The sequence below is a fragment of the Phascolarctos cinereus genome, unplaced genomic scaffold (genome assembly GCF_003287225.1).
Source record: "Phascolarctos cinereus isolate Bilbo 61053 unplaced genomic scaffold, phaCin_HiC Scaffold_9;HRSCAF=440, whole genome shotgun sequence".
In the NCBI taxonomy this organism is placed as follows: domain Eukaryota; kingdom Metazoa; phylum Chordata; class Mammalia; order Diprotodontia; family Phascolarctidae; genus Phascolarctos; species Phascolarctos cinereus.
Window position 1 is genome coordinate 256,181,419 of NW_027556402.1, and position 21,044 is coordinate 256,202,462.

The 21,044-nt window shown below is 52.7% G+C and overlaps 1 protein-coding gene and 1 long non-coding RNA gene across 3 annotated transcripts; one reads left to right on the plus strand and one right to left on the minus strand.

The window, feature by feature from the left end:
• Positions 1 to 8,684: 8,684 nt before the first annotated feature.
• Positions 8,685 to 9,365, minus strand: LOC144455287 (uncharacterized). The gene is made up of 2 exons (XR_013484015.1): positions 9,274 to 9,365; positions 8,685 to 8,897 (listed from the first exon to the last, which is right to left on the minus strand). It is a non-coding gene; the product is annotated as an uncharacterized LOC144455287 (long non-coding RNA).
• A 211-nt stretch (positions 9,366 to 9,576) lies between these two features.
• Positions 9,577 to 21,018, plus strand: DPF2 (double PHD fingers 2). 2 transcript variants are annotated; one of them, XM_020968439.2, is made up of 12 exons: positions 9,577 to 9,663; positions 13,095 to 13,255; positions 13,544 to 13,651; positions 13,851 to 14,014; positions 14,396 to 14,488; positions 14,717 to 14,795; positions 15,322 to 15,363; positions 16,509 to 16,646; positions 16,742 to 16,870; positions 17,071 to 17,183; positions 17,369 to 17,450; positions 19,755 to 21,018. In XM_020968439.2, the coding sequence occupies exons 1-12, from the start codon at positions 9,632 to 9,634 to the stop codon at positions 19,829 to 19,831; spliced, it is 1,218 nt and encodes a 405-aa protein (XP_020824098.1). In that variant the 5' UTR covers positions 9,577 to 9,631; the 3' UTR covers positions 19,832 to 21,018. The 2 variants fall into 2 exon arrangements, with proteins under 2 accessions (XP_020824098.1, XP_020824099.1); XM_020968440.2 differs by lacking the exon at positions 15,322 to 15,363.
• The last annotated feature ends 26 nt before the right edge of the window (positions 21,019 to 21,044 follow it).

Genomic DNA, 21,044 nt, shown 5'->3' on the forward strand with positions numbered 1-21,044 from the left:
TGGAGCATGGAGATGAAAGAAAGGGTTGCCTCAGTCTACCCAGAACACATACATGATGAAGGCAGAAGTGTGATGAGTGACACCAATGGCATGCAATGGGTGGGAGTGGGCTGCAAGGGGGAACTCCTTGGGAAACATGGCGCCAGAGACGCTGCCGGAGAGGGATGCCCCTGAGAAGGGAGCGGGGTCAGTCGGGCAGTGAGAGCAAGTGACGAATAGCCCCCGTGTGCCACTGGGAGCCAAGCAGGCAAGGCGGCGCAGCAGAAAGACCCCGGGTTTGGAGGCTGGACCTGAACGCAGGCCCTGCTGGGAGTCTTGCCAAGTAGCCTTTCCTGGCCTCAGCTTCTTCCTACATAAAATGAGGGGCTTGGACTGAATGGCCCCTAAAGCCCTTTCCAGCTCTGAATCCTAAAAACCCAGGAGCCACTAGGATCCCGATTCTGATGTTAAGCCTTTGACAGAACTTGGGTGGCGAGAACTCCCTCTTTTGAGGGACAGCCTTTGCAAAGGTGTGGAGGCCGGAGACGGAACAGTGACTATCGGGACATCAGGTGGATCAGTTTAGCTGGAACACAGTCTGCAATCCATCTGGGGCTGGGCCCTGGAGCCATATCGTGAGACCTGGGAGTCAGAAGGCCAGGGCTCCAGTGCTCAGCTGGCTGTGCCTCTTTGCATCAGGCACAAGCCTGGTGGACCCCGTGTTCCCCCAACCCATGAAAATCAGCTGGTTGGACAAAGGGTTCCTTCGATTCATTGAGTCCAATCAGATCGACCTGGGCCTCTTGGCGCCCCCTGGTGTCTGATACTACAACGCTAAGCGACATACAGGGATTGGGTCACGCCAGCCATAACTGCAACCTGGCTCCAGAATTCAGGAGGACACACCCCGTCCTCTCTTGTCTCATCCTCTCCATGGGCCTCTCAGGGGCTGAGTTTACTTAGTGCACTAATTTACCTCCCAAATGCCTTTCCCTGCAATGGGAACAATCTAAATAAATTACGCACCAGCACATCAGTCTCTCTGATATCTCACTCTGCACCCACAGTCCACCACCTCTATCCTGAGAGGTAGGAATAATGCTCAACCCCAGTCCTCTGAAGCTGTGAGTGGCGACTGCATTGGTCGGAGTTCAGAAGCCCAGCAGTGGTGTTTTCCTTTGCATTACTGCGGTCATTCTGTATTTCTTTTCTTGTTGCTGTGCACTGCATCTCTACATGCACTCCTAGGAGCCTAGGCTCCTGAGTTTTGTCCACATTCCTCACATTCATCATCTCTTACTGCACAGGAATGGCCCTTGATGTCCTGAGGCATCCGTGTGGCCCATCAGGGCCACTTCTAGTGCTGCTCTGAGTAGTTCTGTACCTAGCGCTCTTCACTCTTTCTTTGATTAGTTTCCTTGAATCTGGTTTTCTTCCTCTTCTTTCATTCTTTGGTTCTCTGGAAGGGGGTGGGGAGATACAGTGGGAAATATGAGTGATGTAAAAATAGAAGCTATCAACACAATGAAAAAAGGTTTTTGAAGCCTCCAAAAGAGCCCCTGGTGAGACCTCAGCTGGAGTAATGTGTTCGGCTCCGGGTGCCAGTGTTGAAGAAGGATGCCAATCAGGGGGCAAGCATTCACCGAGAAGGTAACCAACATAGGAAGGGCGATAGGAAGAGCTGTTGAAGAAACTGGGAGTGTTTGTCCTGGAGAAGGGGGAATTTGGTGGGGGGGAGGTCATGATAGCTATCTTCAAGAATCTGAGGAGCTGTAGAAGAAGGATTAGTCTAGTTCTACTCAGACCTCAAGGTGGGTAGGTAGTGCAGTGGATAGCGTGCTGGGCCTGGAGTCAGAAAGACTTCATCTTCCTGAGCTCAAATCTGGCCTCAGACACTTACCAGCTGGGTGACCCCAGGCAAGTCACTTCCCCCTTTGCCTCAGTTTCCTCATCTGTAAAATGAGCTGGAGAAGGAAACGGCAAACCACTCTGGGTATCTTTGCCAAGATCCCAGATGGGGTCCTAATGAGTTAGACACGCCTGAAATGCCCTCTAGCGGTCAAAACTAGGAACAACAGGAGGGAGGCGTTAAAGAATCAGACTTCTGCGTAAAGAAAGACTTCCTGAGTTCGGCTTGAGGCATCCACTGTGGAATGGGCCGCCTCTAGAGCTAGTGAGCTCCCCATCACTGGAGGTCTTCCAGGAAAAGCTGTCTGACTACTTGTAGATGATCATATATGGATTAGACTAGAATTCAGCACTTCTTAAACTGCGGGTCAAAAATTTGGCAACAGTAAAAGGTTTCTGAACACACAATAACCAAGAATTAATTAAAAATCAAACACGTGATGAATCCAAGGTGTTTCTGTCAGCCCCTGCCTGTCTTCACTGCAGCACTGGTTCTGAACACAAAGCAAGCGAACTTTGCACTGTGCGTGCCCTCTGGCTACCCAACCCCACCCAACCCTGCTGAAACCAAAACCGGACGTGAGCAGGAAAAGTTGGAGAAGCCCTGGACTAGAGGACCCCAGCAGTCCCTTCCAATTCCAAAACTGCTATTCTTGCACCTGAAACAAGCGAGATCTGGCCTCCAATATTAGATTTAGAGTTTAAAGGAGCCCTACAAGTCATCAAGTCTGATTCAGATTCAGGTTCCGCCATTTATAAATACTAGCTAACGTTTCTATAGCAATTGCTATGTGCTAGGCCCTTTAAAATTATCTCATTTGACCCTTACAAAAACCCTGCCAGGTGAGTGCTTTTATCCCCACTTTGCAAATGAGGAAACTGAGGCAAACAGCAGTTAAGTGACTTGGCTAGTGTCTGAAGCCAGATGTGAACTCAGGTCTTCCTGACTCCAGTCCCAGCATTCTATCCATTCTATTCACCATACTTCCCTGGGACTCAGTTTCCTCATTTGCTAAATGCTAATAATGATACTTCCAACCTCATTACACCACTCTTCTATAATGTATGGAGCTAAAAGGGGTCTCAAAATTATCTGATACAAACCTTTCATTTTACAGACAAAGAAACTGAGATCCAGGGTGAAGACTGGCTTACCCAGGACATACAGCCAGTAGGTGGCAGCGCTGGCCTTCTAAGTCAGGTTCTCCCAGCTCTTTCTACTGCACCCAAGGATGTGGGGGTGATGTCTATGCACACCTTAGCTTTGCCCAAATCTGCCAGCTGTAAGTACGCTCTCCTTCTGGACATTTTATACATATATACATACATACATACATCCTCTGGACATTTTGTACATGCATGCATACATATGTACACATATGTACACATATATACAAATACATACATCTTTAATTAACTCGATTTGGTCCATTCTAATTTTCAGGGAGTTTGATGCCTGGGCAGATTTAGTGACTCTTTTACCAAGCTGTTAATTCCCTTTTCAATTCTTTCCTCCATAGCTCTCATTTCATTTGTTAAAAAATGTTTTTAACTCTTTAAAATAAAAAGACTCTTGCTTCATCTTTTCCAGGAATTCTAGTTGAATTTGTACCCAGGCTGTGTTTTTCCTTTTTTTTTCCTGCTTTTTAAAAAATTATTTACTTATTTTTAGTTTTCCACATTCACTTCCATAAGCTTTTGAGTTTTAAATTTTCTCCTCCTCCCTTTCTTCCCCCCTCCCCAAGACAGCATGCAATCTGATATAGGCTCTACTTATACATTCATATTAAGCATATATTCACATTAGTCATGATGTATAGAAGAATTAGAGCTAATGGGAGGAACCACAAGAAAGAAGAAACAAAACAAAACAACAAAAGAAAAGGGGACCAAGTGGTCTGCTTCCATCTGCATTCAGACTCCTAAGATCTTTCTCTGGAGGTGGATAACAGTTTCCATCATGAGCCTTTTGGAGTTGTCTTAGATCCTTGCATTGCTGTGAAGAGTCAAGTCATCACACAACGTGGCTGCTACTGTGTACAAATGTTCCCCTGATTCTGCTCACTTCACTCAGCATCAGTCCATATAGGTCTTTCCAGGTTTTTCTGAAGTCAGCCTGTTCATCATTTCTTATAGTACAATAGTATTCCATTACATTCATATACCACAACTTGCTCAGCCATTCCCCAATGGATGGGCATCCTCTCAATGTCCAATTCTTGGCCACCACAGAAAGAGCTGCTATGAATATTTTTGTCCTTTTTTGGGTCCTTTTCCCGTTTTTATGATCTCTTTGGGATACAGCCCTGGAAGTGCTATTACTGGGTCAAAGGGTATGCACAATTTTATAGCCCTTTGGGCATAGTTTCAAATTGTTCTCCAAAATGGTTGGATCATTTCACAACTCCACCAACAATGCATTAGTGTTCCAATTTTCCCACATCTTCTCCAACATTTATCATTTACCTGTTTTGTTATGTTGGCCAACCTGATAGGTGTGAGGTGGTACCTCAGAGTTGTTTTGACTTGCATTTTGCTAATCAATAGTGATTTACAGCATTTTTTCATATGATTATAGATAGCTTTAATTTCTTCCTCTGAAAACTGCCTAGTCATATCCTTTGACCATTTATCAATTGGGGAATGACTTGTATTCTTATAAATTCAACTCAGTTCTCTATGTATTTTAGAAATGAGGCCTTTATCAGAGGCCCTGGTTATAAAAATTGTTTCCCAGCTTTCTGCTTCCCTCCTAATCTTGGTTGCATTGGCTTTGTGCAAAAGCTTTTCAATTTAATGTAATCAAAGTCATCCATTTTGCATTTCATAATGTTCTCTATCTCGTTTGGTCATAAATTCTTTCCTTCTCCATAGATCTGATAGGTGAACTATTCCTTGCTCTTCTAGTTTGCTTATAATATCAGTCTTTATATCTAAATCATGTACCCATTTTGACTTTATCTTGGTATAGGGAGTAAGATGTTGGTCTATACCTAGTTTCTGCCATAGTATTTTCCAGTTTTCCCAGCAGTTTTTGTTAAGTAGTGATTTCTTATCCCAGAAGCTGGAGTCTTTGGATTTATCAAATAATAGATTACTGTAGTCACTGACTGTTGTGTCTTACATACCTAATCTATTCCACTGATCCACCAATCTATTTCTTTTTTCTTTTTTTTTTTTGGTGAGGCAATAGGGGTTAAGTGACTTGCCCAGGGTCACACAGTTAGTACATGTCATGTCTATGAGACTGGATTTGAACTCACGTCCTCCTGACTCCAAGGCCAGAGCCCTATCCACTGCACCACTCTATATCTTAGCCAGTACCAAACAGTTTTGATGATTGCTGCTTTATAATACAATTTAAGATCTAGTACAGCTAGGCTGCCTTCCCTTGTATTTCTTTTCATTTGTTCCCTTGATATTCTGACCTTTTGTTCTTCCAGATGAATTTTGTTATTGTTTTTTCTAGCTCTATAAAATAATTTTTTAGTAGTTTGATTGGTATAGCACCGAATAAGTAAATTAATTTAGGTAGAATTGTCATTTTTATTGTATTAGCTTGGCCTACCCATGATTCTTTTTCCAGGAATTCTACTTAAATTTGTACTCAGGTTGTGTTTTTCTTGAAGCTTTGCTTGGAGATGTTTTGGAGTCATTCTCTTCTTCTGCCTTTGCAACAGCATCCCTTTCACCATAACAGCTTTTTATAGTGGGATCCTTTTTTTTTTTTAATTTTTCTAGCCTATTTCCTGGCTTCAGGCCTGTGTTAGGGCCAGACTCTATGCACTTCTAGAGGGAACATCTGAACTGGCCCTGTTGCTGCTTTCTTAGGGTACTGAATGTTGTGTTATTCCAGGATCTCAGGGACAATTCAAGCTGGAAACCCACAAGCTTTCAGTGCTTCCAAAGTGGTCTAATCCAAAGCAAAATCTAATGGCTGCGCTCCTCAGCCCAGCCCAGCCTACCCCCAATCTGAGCTGGGGTCTGAGCAATAGCAGATGCTGCTGGAATCAGCTCCTAACAGCTAGCTGGAAAGCTCGGTGAGTTCAGAGTGACAGAATTATAGGCTCCTCCTCAGTATGAGATTCCCGCCCTGGTTATTCTTCTGCGGGCTGGGCTAAAAGCTAGAACTGAGATCCTGAGCTATACCAGTGCTGCTGCTGCTGCTGCCTGAACTTGCTTCTCTCTAATTTTTAGGCAATTGGGGTTAAGTGACTTGCCCAGGGTCACACAGCTAGTGTCAAGTGTTTGGTCTGAGGCAGGATTTGAACTCAGGTCCTCCTGACTTCAGGGCCAGTGCTCTATCCACTGCACCACTGAGCTGCCACTTTTTTTTAAAAAAAAATTAATTTTTTTGTTGTTGTTTCTCTCTAAATACACTGAGGCCCTCTACTGTTCCTCATCCCAGAATGCCAGCCCTGCTGGCATACAGGTCCCCTCCTCCATCCACCTTGATCTGTGACCTGGAACTAGGTAGCATTGTCACCTGCTCCTGTCCTGCCACTAAGGAGTGGCTCTGACCTCCTCTCACCCTGGTCCATAAGACTGGAGCGCTTCCGGCCAGACCCCTTTCTGTCTGTCTCCCTAGACCAAATTGGGCTGGTAAAACAACTCACTGTGACTTTTTTTCTTGGATTTCTGCATCCGCATTAGATCTGGCACATTTTCTAGTTCTGCTTGGGGGAAGTGAGGAACACTGGCTGTGAGGCCTCCCGCTACTCTGCCATCTTGGTTCCTCCATTCTAAGGGAACACAACATTCACAGGGAAGTGGTGGCCCAGAGAGCATCATTTGGGTCGGGGAAGTTTCAGAATGGTGAGTAAAGTCTGTTGTACAAACAATCGAAGAACTCATCCTTTTGAGGGATAGTAGAGTATAGATTGATTACTGTTCCCAGCACAGTCAATTAATAAACATGTAATAAGCACATACCAGACTATATACTAGGTACTGTGCTAATGCTGAGGATGCTAAAAGACAGTCCCTGCTGTTAAGGGGCTTACTGTTTAATGGGGGGGGGGGAGACAATGTGCAAACAACTATAAACCAACAAATTAATTACGGGAGAAATTGGAGCTGACAGGAAGAAGACAGTGGCATTAAAGGAGGATCCAGAAGCCTTCAGGTAGAAGGTGGGAATGCTGAGGTCTGAGAGGTTTAGAGACCCCTCAAAGCACAGGACAGGATCATCTGGAATGAATTCACAGACTCAAGCATTCTTTATGTCAAGGTGGCAAAGATTTATCGTTATGCCATACAGTGGGCAGAGATCCTTAAGGAACTTGCAACCTAACAGGAATGATGCTAAAGCTTATAAAGGAAAAGTAGTGAATTATGTGCCAACCAAGCTAATACGGTGATAACGTACAACTATATCATTCACTACTGGACACCTCAGGGATGGGGCAAGAGAGGGTTCCTAAAGGCTGTCTTTTTGGTCTGTAACAAGAGAGCTTCGGGAGTTGACGTCTATAGCTTGACCTCTGCATTGCATACATAACTGTGAGCATCCAGTACATGATGACAGCTCTGGTGACAAGAGAAATTCTACAGTGGTCAACTCGTTCTTGTAACAGGGAGAAATGGTCTGCCTCACTGGCCCACGTATGAGTCACTGCCAGAGACAGGGTCCTTGGGCTGGAGGGAAACTGCCAGGGATGGTGTTGCTGAGGCCAGGGAGAAATCGGGATCTAAGCACAGGCACCCAAGCGTCCCATCAGGACAAGAGGTAAAAGTCTGCAGTTGGGGAAGGGAGGATACCAGCGGCAGAAACTTGGCCAGAGCCTGTCCCCGGTGCATCTAGGGCTGTTTCGCTACCATTATCTACCTAGCCAGAGCCCAAAGTAGGGAAGCACGGTCAGAGGCAGAGGGTGGGGAAAGTGGGTCAGTCAGCAAAAGTTCATAAGATTCTAGATCCAGGCCCGAAAGGGAGCTCAGCGGTCATCCGTTTCCCAAATCCTCATTTTACAGCTGAGGAAACCGAGACCCAAAGAAATCACCATTAAGTGGTGCTTTTAATGGCCAGTAGTTAATTATTTCTAGGAATTTAGATCTGGTCTCTCCACTGAGCATCAATAAAACTTTTTACCTTTAGGGGCTTTTTTCCCCAAAGTTAAAAATTATAAATCAGAGGGTTTGGGGCAGCTAGGTGGGGTAGTGGATAGAGCACCAGCTCTGGAGTCAAGAAGATCTGAGTTCAAATCTAGCCTCAGACATTTGATACGTCCTAGCTATGTGACCCTGGACAAGTCACTTAACCCCAACTGCCTCGAAGCTAAATAAATAAGAGGGTTTGAATGGTTAACAACAGTGTTGTTTGTCCTGCCTTCTGGGAGACGACCATGACATAAGGGAGGTGATGCCAGGACACGAAGGTGAATTGGACTTAAGTGATTTTGCAGAGGTTGGGGACTCTAGAGTGTAGAATGTTGCAGCTCCTGTCAGACACAGCTGAACCTTTTTCTTCTCTTTCCTTTTAATTCTCTTGTTAATAAGAGATGGCTGTCTGGGTAGGAGGGAAAAAGTGAGGAGGGTGAGCAGCTACACCTCGGAAATCGGTAATCCCTACAAATCAGTGCTTGCTTTATTTTAATTGACTAGATTTTAAAAGTGTAAATAATCAGATTTAACTTAAAAGTGTTTGTGCAAACTTTCCCCCCCTGGAAACTCCTGTTGTTAAACATTACCAGCAACCTCCTGGTTATATTCGGAAATAAAATTGCTGTGAAAAACGGGAGAAAAAACGCATATACAAACATACAAAGGAGATACAGAGTAACCAGGCTAGAGAGACTATATAAAATTAGAACAATGTAACTTTTTAAATTGGCGCATCCTGACAACAGTTTAAAGCGATGACCGTGCCCGCAAATTCCCGGGAGGAGGAGGTGGGCGGAGGGGCAGGCTCAGGGGGCAGACTGGGCTTTGCCCTTCTGTATGTGCCCAGCTTAGCAGTGTCTGGTAAACAGTAGACGTTTAATAAATGCTGGCTGCCTGGTGACTCCGGCCCACTGCAGAGGGAAAAGTTCAGGTTCTTGTTTTTAATTGCAATTATTTTTCCCTCCTCGCTCCCGCCTTGGTCGTCCCTTCCACAACTGGGGAGACCCCAGAGAGCCCTGGAGGTGAAGGGAAAGACGACCAGCAAGAGCCCCAGGAAATGGACTCACTCGCCGTCCCGAGTCCATGAATCTAGGGATTCAGCGCGCCTGCGTCAAGACTTTACCAGGCTGGAACGCAGCGCGTGCGCATTGGCTTGGTTCTGTTTCCTCTCGCCCGGTACGGGCTAGGCTCTTGGTAATAGGAAAATGGGTCCCTGGCCTATCTTGCGGCGCTTGCGTGATTGAGCTGGGGCGGGTAGGGGTAGGGAAAGTGGGGAAGATGGCCGACCTTTCTGGCGCCTGCGCGTTGGGGCAGGGAACTACCCGCGGGCTTCGGCGTAAAGGCGGAGGAGACCGAGAGAGCTTCTGTTTGGTGCTTGGGCCGAGGGTGGGGTGGAGTGGGCGAGACCTGTGGACTCGGCGCCTGCGCGCTGTGTCCGCGGTGCGGGCCGGGGAGCGGGCGCGCTCTACGACCCCTGTGCTTGTGTGCTAGCGCAGGGAGCAGCCGTGCTTTCCCGGCCGTGCGCCTGCGCGCTGGGGGTCGCAGCGGGGGCGGGGGCGGGGAGCGCGCAGGAGCGCGCTCCCGGTTGGGCGCCTGCGCACTGCGGCCCCGGGGGCTCCCGGGCTGAGGGAGAGGAGGAGGGAAGATGGCGGCCGTGGTGGAGAATGTAGTGAAGCTGTGAGTGGCGACCGCCTTCTCTCTTCCGAGCCGGGGCGGGCGGGGGGCGGGCCCGGGCTCGGGACCGCGGAGGGGGGGGGCGTGGCGGCGGCCTGCGCGGAGGCACCGCCGGGGCGGGTGCGGGGCGGCCCGGCCTGGCCGAGGCCGCTGAGGCCGTTGAGCGCCGGGACGGGGCGCGTGGCAGCCGCGGGCGCGAGCATTTCCGGCGGGGACGCGCGCGCGGCCCGCTGCGGCCAGGCGCGCCTCCGAGGGGGAAACTGAGGCCCGAGCTCTGGCGCCTGGGAAGGGAACGTAAGGGGGAGGCCACCCGGCCCAGTCCCTCCGATCTAACCGAGGAGGTAAACTGAGGCACCGCCGGCAGTGCCATGTCCGAGGTCACAGAGAGAGCCAGCATCTCAAGGTCGCAGGCTCTGGAGCTGGGAGGGGTCTTAGTGACCACCACGTAGTCCAAATCATTGTTTGACAGGTGGGGAAACTGAGGCACAGAGCGGGACTGTGACTTATCCAGAGCCCTCCAGGCAGTCAGAAGCTGAGTTAGGATGCAAAATCAGGTCCCTTACTGGCCCCCGCGTGATGAATTACACTGCATTGTCCAGCCAGGTCAGAAAGGGTAGCCATCCTTTAGCCAGAGCTCCCCTGCCCCCACACATCGACGAAGGGTCAGAAGGTCGCTGCCCTTCAGACCATTTCACCATCGATATCCCTGCTGAATGCTGAGGATCTGGACACTTGCCTGCCCTCAAGGAGCTTCTTTCCTCCTGGGGACATTTGGGGAGGACCTCTGTGGGGGCTGCTTAAATGACAGCACCCACCCACCTTGGGCTGCTCTGCAAAGTCCTCAGGAGACGTGAGACCTCCGAGAGAGTAAGGCATCCCATAACCCTTCCTCTAGAGGGACTGGCCCTGGGCACTGCCCGCACAAGGACCCACCAAGGTGAGCCCCCAGCGGTCATTACTGACCTTGCCGATTAGCTTCACTCCCCGACCTCCTTTCTTGAAAGAAGCCAGGAATATCGTTTGAAGTTGGCCCCAACACAGCAACAAAACTCACTTTGTGAAATAAGGAAAATGTGGCTGTACCTGAGCTGTGTGGTTACCCAAGTAGGGGAGTTTTGAGTACAAAAACGGGTCCCTTCTAATTGGGTTTCTGGAATGAATTTCCTGCAAAAACCAGGTGCACAGAGGAAGGTAGCAGAAGTGGGAAGGGGCCACAGAGATGGGGGAATGCTGCTGGGGGAAGCTCTTGGGCCCATCCTGACCTGCTGGGCCATGTGGCAGGCATCCGCCTCTGTATTCCTAGGGGGCAGTTGTGGTGGACTGCTTTGAATCACAAAGAGCTCACTCTGTGCCTTTGGCCAGGGTTAGAGGCGTCGCCTAAGTGCCAGCTGCTGTGAAGGGTGAAGTGGTCTTGGCTTCTTACCTGGCAGCTTAGCTCTGAGTGGGGCTTGAATTTGCAGCTCACTCAGTGGAGGGTCGGCAGAACTTCCATTCTCTAGATGCCAGGTAGATTTCCAGCCATTCATTTTAAGTGGGTGCAGGGAGTTGGAAGAGTTTTTTCCAGGGTGACTCTCAGGGCTGTACCCATGCTTTGTGGTGGGCTGAAATCACTCCCTGCCTCTCCTCTGGACTGGAGCCGTTCCGGTGAGGGGGAGCATGCCCACTGCCATTCAGCTGGGTGAGCTCCCTCTCCTGGGTTGGTTTGGGTGGGGGGGGGTGCTTCCTTTCTGCTCCTTTGTTGTCTTTCTCAGCCACCTACCCATCTCTCTCCATCATTCTCTTTCTCTCTGATCTGCCCACTCCTTTTCCTCAGTCTCTCCTCAGGCTGAGGTTTCCCTTAGTTTAGAGATGATCGTGCTAATCTCCCACTTTGTCCTTCCTGACACAGGTTCTCTTCCCCCTTTTCCATTTTCTCCCTTGGGTTTGTACCTACCACCTCGCTGGGACCGGAGGGGTTTCATAGATTTCATACTGACTTAAAGGGAAATCCTGCTGTTCTGAGAAAAGCTGACTCTTCCAGATCCTAAGAGGAGCATAGAAAGAAGGCAGGAGGGAAAGAAAAGTTAGAAAAGGGAAGGTTCTTGGCATTGACCCGTCCTTTCTGGCGGGGTGGCGGCAGGCACCTTCAGGTGAGGTTCGAGGGGTGGTCAGGGCACCTCCTGCAGTTGGCTGACCTCCTGAGACAGGCCTTGGTTTCTCCATCTCACCTCTGGGATTCAGGTAGTCTTGGGAGGTAGGGTTTGAGCTTCTTGTCCCCTTGCAGTGGGGAGCCAGCTACCTCCTCCTCAGTACCATCTGCTGGGGGTTGCTGATGACAGTTGAAGTCTGTTATAGCCCAGGCTTCTCTTCCAAAGAAGGGAACTCCACCTTTTTCCTATTCTTGATCCCCACTCAGCAAAGCAACTGTTGTTGCCTTATTTCTTCCCCTGCCATCAATGGGCTGGTCCGTTTTTTGTTTGTTTTTGTTTGGGGGGGGAGAGGGGAGGGGAGTTCAGTCTTAGTTTGAGAAACAGGACGCTTCTGGGCTTCATTTCTGATGGGCTTCATGAGCTGGGTCTCTCCCCAGCCTGGCATGAAAAGGGAATCTCCTTCTGAGGGCTTTTGTAAGGGAGCTGCCCACCGGCCCCCATCTCCCTCTGTTGGCTGGTTAACAGAGGGTCTGGGAATCTGTGTTTGCCTGAGCCTTCTCTGTCCAGGGAGCCCTCTCTCCCCTCTTCCTCCCCAGTCATTAGGAGCTATATTCTCTGCCCTTTCCCGAACACATGGTGTTCTTTTAAAAAGCCGTGTGGCCCATGTCCTGGTGTGTGCCGGAGGCAAGCAGCCCGGCCCCCAGCATCTTACATGGCAGCCCCAGGATCTCCCGGCTCTCCTTCCATTTCCTTCTGAATGTCGCTCTCAATTCCCATCAGTGGAGACAAAGGAGCTGTGCTCTTCAGCTTTGTTTATCCAGTTTTCCTCACCGGTGGCGATTTCTGAAAGCAGGCTAACGTGGACCCATTGCCTCCTCCTCACAGAAGAGGCCTACCTCAAATCACAGTCATTACAGCTCACTGAACTAAGCAGGCTGGCGAATTTCTGCCGCTGTCTTTCTGTTTGTTTGGGTTTGGGGCTGGGGACTTTTTCCAGTTGCTTAAAGCACCAAGCTGTCGAGAGCTCATCAGATCACAGTATGGAGTTTAAGGCAATTCCTGCTGTGGGCCTCCACAACCAGAACATCACAGAGGCCGGTAGGGCAGGTGGGACTTGACCCAGCTTAGATTCCTCGGGAAGACACTTGAATCGGCTCAGTCGGTGTCCTCTAAGGCAGAAGAGAGAGCAGGCAGGTCAGAAGGGTCCCAGGTGCCTTTTGAGCTTTCCCTTGAAGCAGAGAGCCGGGGAAAGAGTTGAGGCAGCTTGTGAGCCCTGCTTCCTGCCCCTCTCCTCTCCCCCCACAGCCTGGGGGAGCAGTACTACCGAGATGCCATGGAGCAGTGCCACAATTACAATGCTCGCCTGTGTGCTGAACGGAGCGTGCGCCTGCCCTTCTTGGACTCCCAGACTGGAGTGGCCCAGAGCAACTGTTACATTTGGATGGAGAAGCGACACCGGGGGCCAGGTGAGGGCCGGCTCCTGGCGTGGGCTGAGGGGCAGAGAGGTTTTCCTGGCCCTTCTCTGCTTCCTTTATAAGGCCTCTGTCCTGTGAGGCTCAGGCATGTCCAGTCTGGCCTCCTGTGGACAGACGACACCTGATTCTGCTTCACTTTTTCCCTTTCCCACCCAGCTCCCAGCAATCCTACCTGTTGTGTCCCCCCCCTCCCCCCCCAGCCTCAAAGTGAGCAGGGAGTCTTCTGGGCCCAGAAGGCGTTCTTATTCTCAGGTTACTGACCCAGATCATCTCCCACAGGGCTGGCCTCAGGGCAATTGTACTCTTATCCTGCCCGGCGTTGGCGGAAAAAGCGCCGAGCCCACCCTCCTGAAGACCCGCGACTCACCTTCCCGTCCATCAAGCCAGGTAGGGGCAGTATTCTTCTGTGGACCAGCAGGGCAGTGCCATGGTCTGGGGCCGAGAAACAGGCTGAAGGGGGAGAGCGTGTCGGAAACCTGGAGACTCTTGGGTCCCGGGAAGGTGGAGGGCAGAGGGCCCTTTACTTCTAGTGGGCGTGACTTCGGGGCTATGTCCGTATGTCAGTATAGCCTGGCTCCCCTTCCAGATACAGACCAGACCCTGAAGAAGGAAGGACTGATCTCCCAGGATGGAAGCAGCTTGGAGGCCCTGCTGCGCACCGACCCCCTTGAGAAGCGGGGCGCCCCCAACCCCCAGGCGGATGACGACAGCCTGGGAGAGTTCCCGGTTACTAACAGCCGAGCAAGGAAGGTACCGGCTTCTCTCCCAGGGGACAAGTGGCCCCTCATTGGAAGGCCATTGGGGCAGCCTGGGGCAAACCAGCCAGAGGGACTTCCACAGCGGGAGGTGGGCAGGCCAATAGAGTCTGTCTGTCACGTCCCTCCCTGAGCCGTCCAGGAACACGGACGCTCTCAGCTGCCACTTCTGCTTGTTCTTTCCCTGATTCAGTGGGAACCCTGGGAAAGGAGGGGGAGGCGTCCCAGTTACGCCCGTCTCCCACCGGCAGGGGAATAGCTGAGCGGGCAAGGGGGCACGTGCCGTGTCCAGCAGCCTCAGCTGGGCGGCCCCCGGGCCCTCTGGTTTGGGGTCCTTGCTGCTCTCCCCGCCCATCCTAACCTTCCCCTCCCCCAGCGGATCCTGGAGCCTGAGGACTTTCTGGACGATCTGGACGACGAGGACTATGAAGAAGACACGCCCAAGCGCCGGGGCAAGGGCAAAGCCAAGGTGAGCTGAAGCAGGCCCCCTCCCCCCCCCGCCTCCCCTCCCAGCATGAGAAGGGGGGGGGGTCCAGCCCATTCCTCCCACAGAGACTTATCAGCCGCCTGCAGCGCTCAGCACAGGAAAAGGGGAGCCCAACTGAGTGTGGAGAGGTTCTGGGCCACCTCAGAGGAAGCTTAGCCAACCAGGCCCTGAGATCCTGGGTAACAGAATCTTCCTTGTTCCCATTGGCAGGGCAAAGGCGTGAGCAACGCCCGTAAGAAGCTGGACGCCGCCATCCTGGAGGATCGGGACAAACCCTACGCGTGTGACAGTGAGTACCTCGGCATGGGGGGTGGGGGGCAGGGAGGACGGGGCAGGCCCTCTGTGGGGTGGGGGGAGGGAAGAAGGCATTCACTGCCTGAACTGTGCCCACCTTGGCATGCAGGCCCAAGCTGTCATCCCCCCTTCTGACATGCTTCCATCCTGTAGCTGCCGGGTGGCCTCCGGTGCCAAGGGGGCACACTCTGGGAGGCATCCCGCTGGCCACACAGTGGGGCCCATTGGTCCTGGAGCCCCCACCTCAGTTTTTTGGATGCAAATTTTTCTCTCTTCCTTTCTCTGTTTTCTCTCTTTCTCCTGCCCCCCTTTCTGTCCCTCCAAGCACCCCCACGCGCGGAGGCTTCTCTCCTTGTTGGGCTCTTATGCTGCAGCTGCTGCTCCTGTCGTTCATATGTGTGTGTGTGTGTGTGTGTGTCTGTGCACGCGTGCACGCATGTGTCTGCTCATGTGTGCATGGGCGAGTGTGTGTGTGTGTGTGTGTGTGCCTTCCTCTCACAACTGTTCTTTCTGTCTTTCAGATAGTTTCAAACAAAAGCATACCTCGAAAGCACCCCAGAGAGGTAGCCGTCCTCTCTCGGCACTCTGCCTTTGTGTTTCCTTTTTCCTTGCCTCCTTCCTCCGAAGCTCCTCCTGCCTCTGTCTTCTCCTGCAGCGCTAGTCTGAAAACCTCTGGAATGGCAGGGGGGTGGGAGGCAGGGAGGGAGTCTTTGCTCTGCTGCACCTGTCTCTGCCCCCACGTGTCATGCACAGACTTGCTCCCCTGGCAGTTGGGGCCCTAGCATTGGATGGCTTCTAAAGAGAGTTTAAGGGAACTAGTTACAGTGGGGGCTACGGTGGGTGGAAGGGGGCCTCCTGTCCCCCTGAAGTAACACTTGGTGGTGGGGAATCAATGCCTCTCTGTGTCTCCCTCCCTCCTTGCCTGCTCTCCCCTCCCTCCCTCCACCATGAGAATGAGGACAAGCTTTTGGGGCTGGGGGGCTGGGGGATAGCATGGGAGAAACCTAATGTGGGAGAAGATGGGGGAATTCCTGACCTCTCTCATCTGGGCATCCACACGAGTCCTGGCTGACCACGAGGCAGTGCCCTTAATGGGTCTGACTTTCCTTGCACCCCCTTGAGCCCTGTCACCTACACGCTCACCTTGCTGGCCTTCCCGCCTACCCTCTACCTTCCCAGGACTCCGCTCAGTTGCCCATAGCTTCTCCCAGTTGTGTTGCCTGGGACCACTTGGGTCCATTCACTTTAGGTGGGGAGTTTGGTGGGTTCCCCGACAATTTAGTGAGTTGTTGGGCCCTGGTTCTGAGAGCATGCTTGGGAAACAGTCTCCTGCTTCCTGCCCCTTCCCTCTTCCAACGGCCAGCCAGAGAGATTCCCTCTTTCCCATTCCCTTCTTGGCCTGGGGCACCACTTGGCTGTGTGTAAGGATGAGGCGAGAGGCCCAGGCTTCAGAGCAGCCAGTTGGCCATAAATGGGGCCTGCTATGGAGGGTGGGATGAGGAAGGAGAGAGGAGAGCAGGCGTGCCGGGCCTACCCTTTTCCATCGTCAGTAACATCCATTGAAGCCCTGTCCCCAAAACAAGCTGATGTTCCGTGTTGGGGAGGGAGGAGGGGGTGTCTCCTTGCCCCCGATGGAGCCCCAAACTCTGTAGGGAGCAAGGAAGGGGTGCTTGGATCTTCACACCTTTCTCTGCCATCCTCTCCCCAGTCTGTGGGAAGCGTTACAAGAACCGTCCGGGCCTCAGTTACCACTACGCGCACTCCCACCTGGCAGAGGAGGAGGGCGAAGACAAGGAGGACTCTCAGCCTCCCACCCCTGTGTCCCAGAGGTCTGAGGAGCAGAAATGTAAGGCAGTCATTGAGGCAGGGGTTGGAGGGCGGAACGGGCCATCGTCGCCCTCGGCTGGAGGAGTCGGCCCCACGCTTGCTCTTTTCCCGTAGCCAAGAAGGGCCCTGATGGTCTGGCCCTACCCAACAACTACTGTGACTTCTGTCTGGGAGACTCCAAGATCAACAAGAAGACAGGCCAGCCTGAGGAGCTGGTGTCATGCTCCGACTGTGGCCGCTCAGGTACCTCCGCGGGCAGCTGGGGGGCGGCCGCTCCTGAGGGAAGCCTCCCCTGCTCCGGCACCCCTTCTCCCTCATGGCGCTGCTCGGGTCCCACTAAGCAGGAAAGGTCTCTGGCCTGTTTGTTGCCCAGAGGCCGGACTAGCTCTGTGTGTCTGGAGAAGGGTAACCTCTCAGCCGTCCTGCTCTTCTCTTTCCCCCAGGGCACCCATCCTGCCTCCAGTTCACCCCCGTCATGATGGCTGCTGTGAAGACCTACCGCTGGCAGTGCATCGAGTGTAAATGCTGCAACATCTGCGGCACCTCGGAGAATGACGTGAGTGCTCTCCTGACGCCTTCCTCCCCATTGCAGTTGCCCTCGGGGTCCCTCCCCGGGGTGGGCCCGAGGCCCCCTGCTGCTCACGGCACAGGCTCCCCCGATCCCCTGCGCTCGTGGTTGCACGGAGGCATGTTAATCACCCCAGTTCCCTGCCCCCTGTTCTCTTCACCCCCACTGACCAGGACCAGCTGCTCTTCTGTGATGACTGTGATCGTGGCTACCATATGTACTGTCTCACGCCCTCGATGTCGGAACCACCTGAAGGTGAGTGTCCCTAGTGAGGCCTGGGCCCGTCAGCAGCTGCTTGTTCCGCACCTACTGTGTGCTGGGCACGATTCTCATGGGTACAAAGACCCCAAAAAAAGAAATCGTCCCTGCCTTCAGGGACCTTAGATTGTCTTGGGGCAGGTAGCACACACATAAAAGTGTAGACACGGTAAATTGGACGTGATTGGGGAAGAAGGCCCCAGCAGCTGAGAGAAGTGGGCCAGGAAAGGCTTCAGGGCTTCTCCCTGAATTAAAACGCGTGATTCCGAGAAGTGGAGGAGACAGGGAGTGCATTCCAGATGTGGGGCACAGCCTGAGTAAAGGGAGGAGGTGGGGGAGTGATGTGTGGATCTGGTAAGGTTGTGAAGGACTTCAGACGGAGATTATTCATCCCATGGGCAATAGGGAGTCACTGAGGTTTAGTGAGGAGGGTAGCGACATGATCAGACTTGTTGTAACCAAATCCCTGTGGCAGCTTTGTGGAGGCTGGGTTGGAAGGGGAGCATTAGGAGGCCATTATAGTATGAAGGGATGTGGGCCTCACCCTACAGCTGTATGATGAGGAAGCAGAGTAAAAGTGTACATGAGGGAGGTCCTCAGAGAGTTCAGCCTGCCAGCTGAGGAGGTCTGTGGCCTGAGGGAGACCCCAAAACTACAACGTGGGAGGAGGATGGAATCTCTAAGAGAACAGTGGCGGGTTGGAGCTGGGCTCGGGGTTGGAGAGGGCCCCTAATGTGGCATCTTACAGGAGAGATGCTAAGCACTGGGGGGACCCAGCAGCCAGCCCTTATGGGGGCAAGGGGGGCACCCAGTCCTGAAAGGAAGAAACAGATTGGAGCTCTTGTTTCTTGCCCAGCCCCTGGGAGGGTGGTTATTGACCAGAGCGGGATGGGGGAGGGCAGGGAAGGAGAGGAACTGTCTCACAGCAGTCTGCAGGCTGAGGACCTGGCTGCGAACCTCAGCCCAGCCATTTAGCTCAGAGAGTCTTCTCATGTAGGAGGCGAGAGGATGGGCCTATATGCCTCCAGGGTCCCTTCTGGCTCTAAATCAATGGTCCCCAGCGAGTGGAACGTCTTCCCTCAGGAAATGAGGAGAGGCAGTTCCAGGAAAGGGATGGGTCCCTGTCTCAGTGAAGTCCTCATCACTGTTCTCAGCAGATTCCAGGGGCTCCCTGAGCTGAGGGAGGGCGTGGCAGCTGACCTGGGCCTCTGGGGTCTTTCCGAGGTCACTCCCCACAGTGGGGACAGTGCAGGGCAGGATCTGCTGGCTGTGATTTTGACATGGGACTGTCACAAGCCAGGACTTCAAAACCGACAGCCTGGGGTCCATGGATGTTTTTAAATATTTTACTAACTATATTGCAATAGAATTGCTTTCCTTTGTCTTCTTATACTTCTACAAACATGATTCTGAGAAGAGGTCCGTGGAAGGTGAAGAGTCTCTGCTCTGAAGGATGTAGGGCAGGCCTGCACAAGATGCGGCTGGCAGGCTGCTTGTGGCTGCCCAAGGCTTTCAGGCGGCCCTCGAAAAATGTAGGGCTGGGGCAGCTAGGTGGTACAGTGAAGAACTCCGGCCTTGGAGTCAGGAGGACCTGAGTTCAAATCCAGCCTCAGACACTTAGCACTTACTAGCTGCGTGACCCTGGGGCAAGTCACTTAACCCCAGTCACCTCGTGGAAAAGAGATGTAGGGTTGCCGTACTCTTGTTTGACATGTGACCCATGGCAACCAGTCATAGTCAGTCTGGCTCTAATCTAACCTGTCAGTAGGCCGAAGGAGTTTAGCTTGTTTTAATTTTGGCTCCTAACTATTGCCAAGTTTTACAGGTCAGATGGCGGGGTTTGACTGAGTTAGACAGGGCTGGAGGGAATCCCAAAGAGGATGTGGGGGCAGGTCCAGTGGTGCCATTCGGCTGCCTGACCTGGAGCCCGTTCTGGGCAGCCAGGGTGCACTACAGGGCACAGAGTCGGGAACACTCATTTTCTTGGGTTCAGATCCAGCCTTAGACACTAGCTGTGTGACCCTGGGTAAGTCACTTCACCTTGTTTGCCTCAGTTTCCTCATCTGTAAAATGAGCTGGAGAAGGAAATGGCAAACCAGTATCTTTGCAAGAACACCCCAAATGGGATCACGAAGAGTTGAACGTGAATGAACGACAACAAATAAAGGGGTAGGACTCTGAGCCTTCTGAGGTCCCTTCCAGCTCCAGAGCCCGCGGCCCTGCGCTGTTTACCAGGAGTCCTAGCCTTCGGCGCCCGTGCCGGCTCGCTGCCTGCCTGTGTAACCCTGTTCTCCTCTGCAGGGAGCTGGAGCTGCCATCTGTGTCTGGACCTGCTGAAGGAGAAGGCTTCCATCTACCAGAACCAGCACTCTTCTTGATGTGGCCAGGAGCCCGGGCACCCCCATCCCCTCCCACATCCGGGGCTGTCTTTGGAACCTCTCTCTTGTTTTCCAGTGTCTCCTCTCCCGTCCTCCCCTTTGGCGGGCCCGGGGCGGGTAGTGCCAGGTTGGGGCAGCGGGCAGGCTGAACTGGCAGCTGACGCTGTGGATCCCTCCGTCTGGCCCCAGCCCCTCCTGAAGGTGCCCCTGGGAAGAAACAGGCCCTGGCTTCTCCTTGCTCCTTTTCTCTCCATAAAGTGCATTCACTCTGCCTGCCTTGGGCCCAGGCCCTGGTTCTCACAGGGTTCAGCTATGCCCTCCACGCCGGAGCAGGAGGGCAGCTCACTTCTTTCCCAGCTCTGCCTACTCTGCCCCTAGGGTTTGCCTTCCCTCCTTTTGGAGGGCATCCAGGAGGGGCTGCATGAGCTGGGCAAGTCTGGGGGACTCTCTGGCTCCCCCCGCCTCTCCACTTTGCCCCCTTCTGCCCCTGCAGGGAGGCTCTCCGTGGCGCTCTGTGCCTGCTGCCAGAAGGCGCCTGGGGCAGGGCGTGACGCACTGGGGCACCCTGGCCCCTTGGTGCTGCCGCAGCTGCAGCCTGACTCCTCCCTCCCAGCTCATCTTCCATAGCCCTCTTTAGTGGCGAAAGTGATTCTCTACCTTGTGCGTCCGCTCTCTTTCCTCAGTTCCCCTTCTCCTTGTTCTTCTTTTGTTTTGTGGGGAGAAGGGAAGCATCAGGGGGCCATCCAAGCAGTGTGGGGGCCAGAGGGAGAAGTTGGATAATGTGCCTGTTTTTTAACTCTACTTCAAGCCTACCTCCAAAATCCCCTTTCTGTTCCTCCTCCTTACCTGGGCCTTCAGCCTTCTGCCCTCAATGGAATTGGGAGCCCCCAGGCCCCCACCCCATGCACCCAAGCTCCTAAGTCACAGGAGGGCCCCTTGGCCATCCCTTCCTCTCCTCGCACGCTTACTAGCAGCTGGGAAGGCCTCGATGCCCCTGGCTCCTCAGGCTTCTGCCGGGCGAGACTGGTGGCGGTATGGGAGGGACGCAGTATGTGGCAGTGCCCCTGGGGAGCCCTTTCTGCTTGGCCTTGAGGCTGGGCCTCTCTCCCACTGTCACTTTGGAGTTGAGGTGTTTTTTTTAAGTTCCTGTACTCCAGACATTAGTACAATAAACATTTTTACATGGAGCCTCTGCCGCTTTATTGGGCTTGTC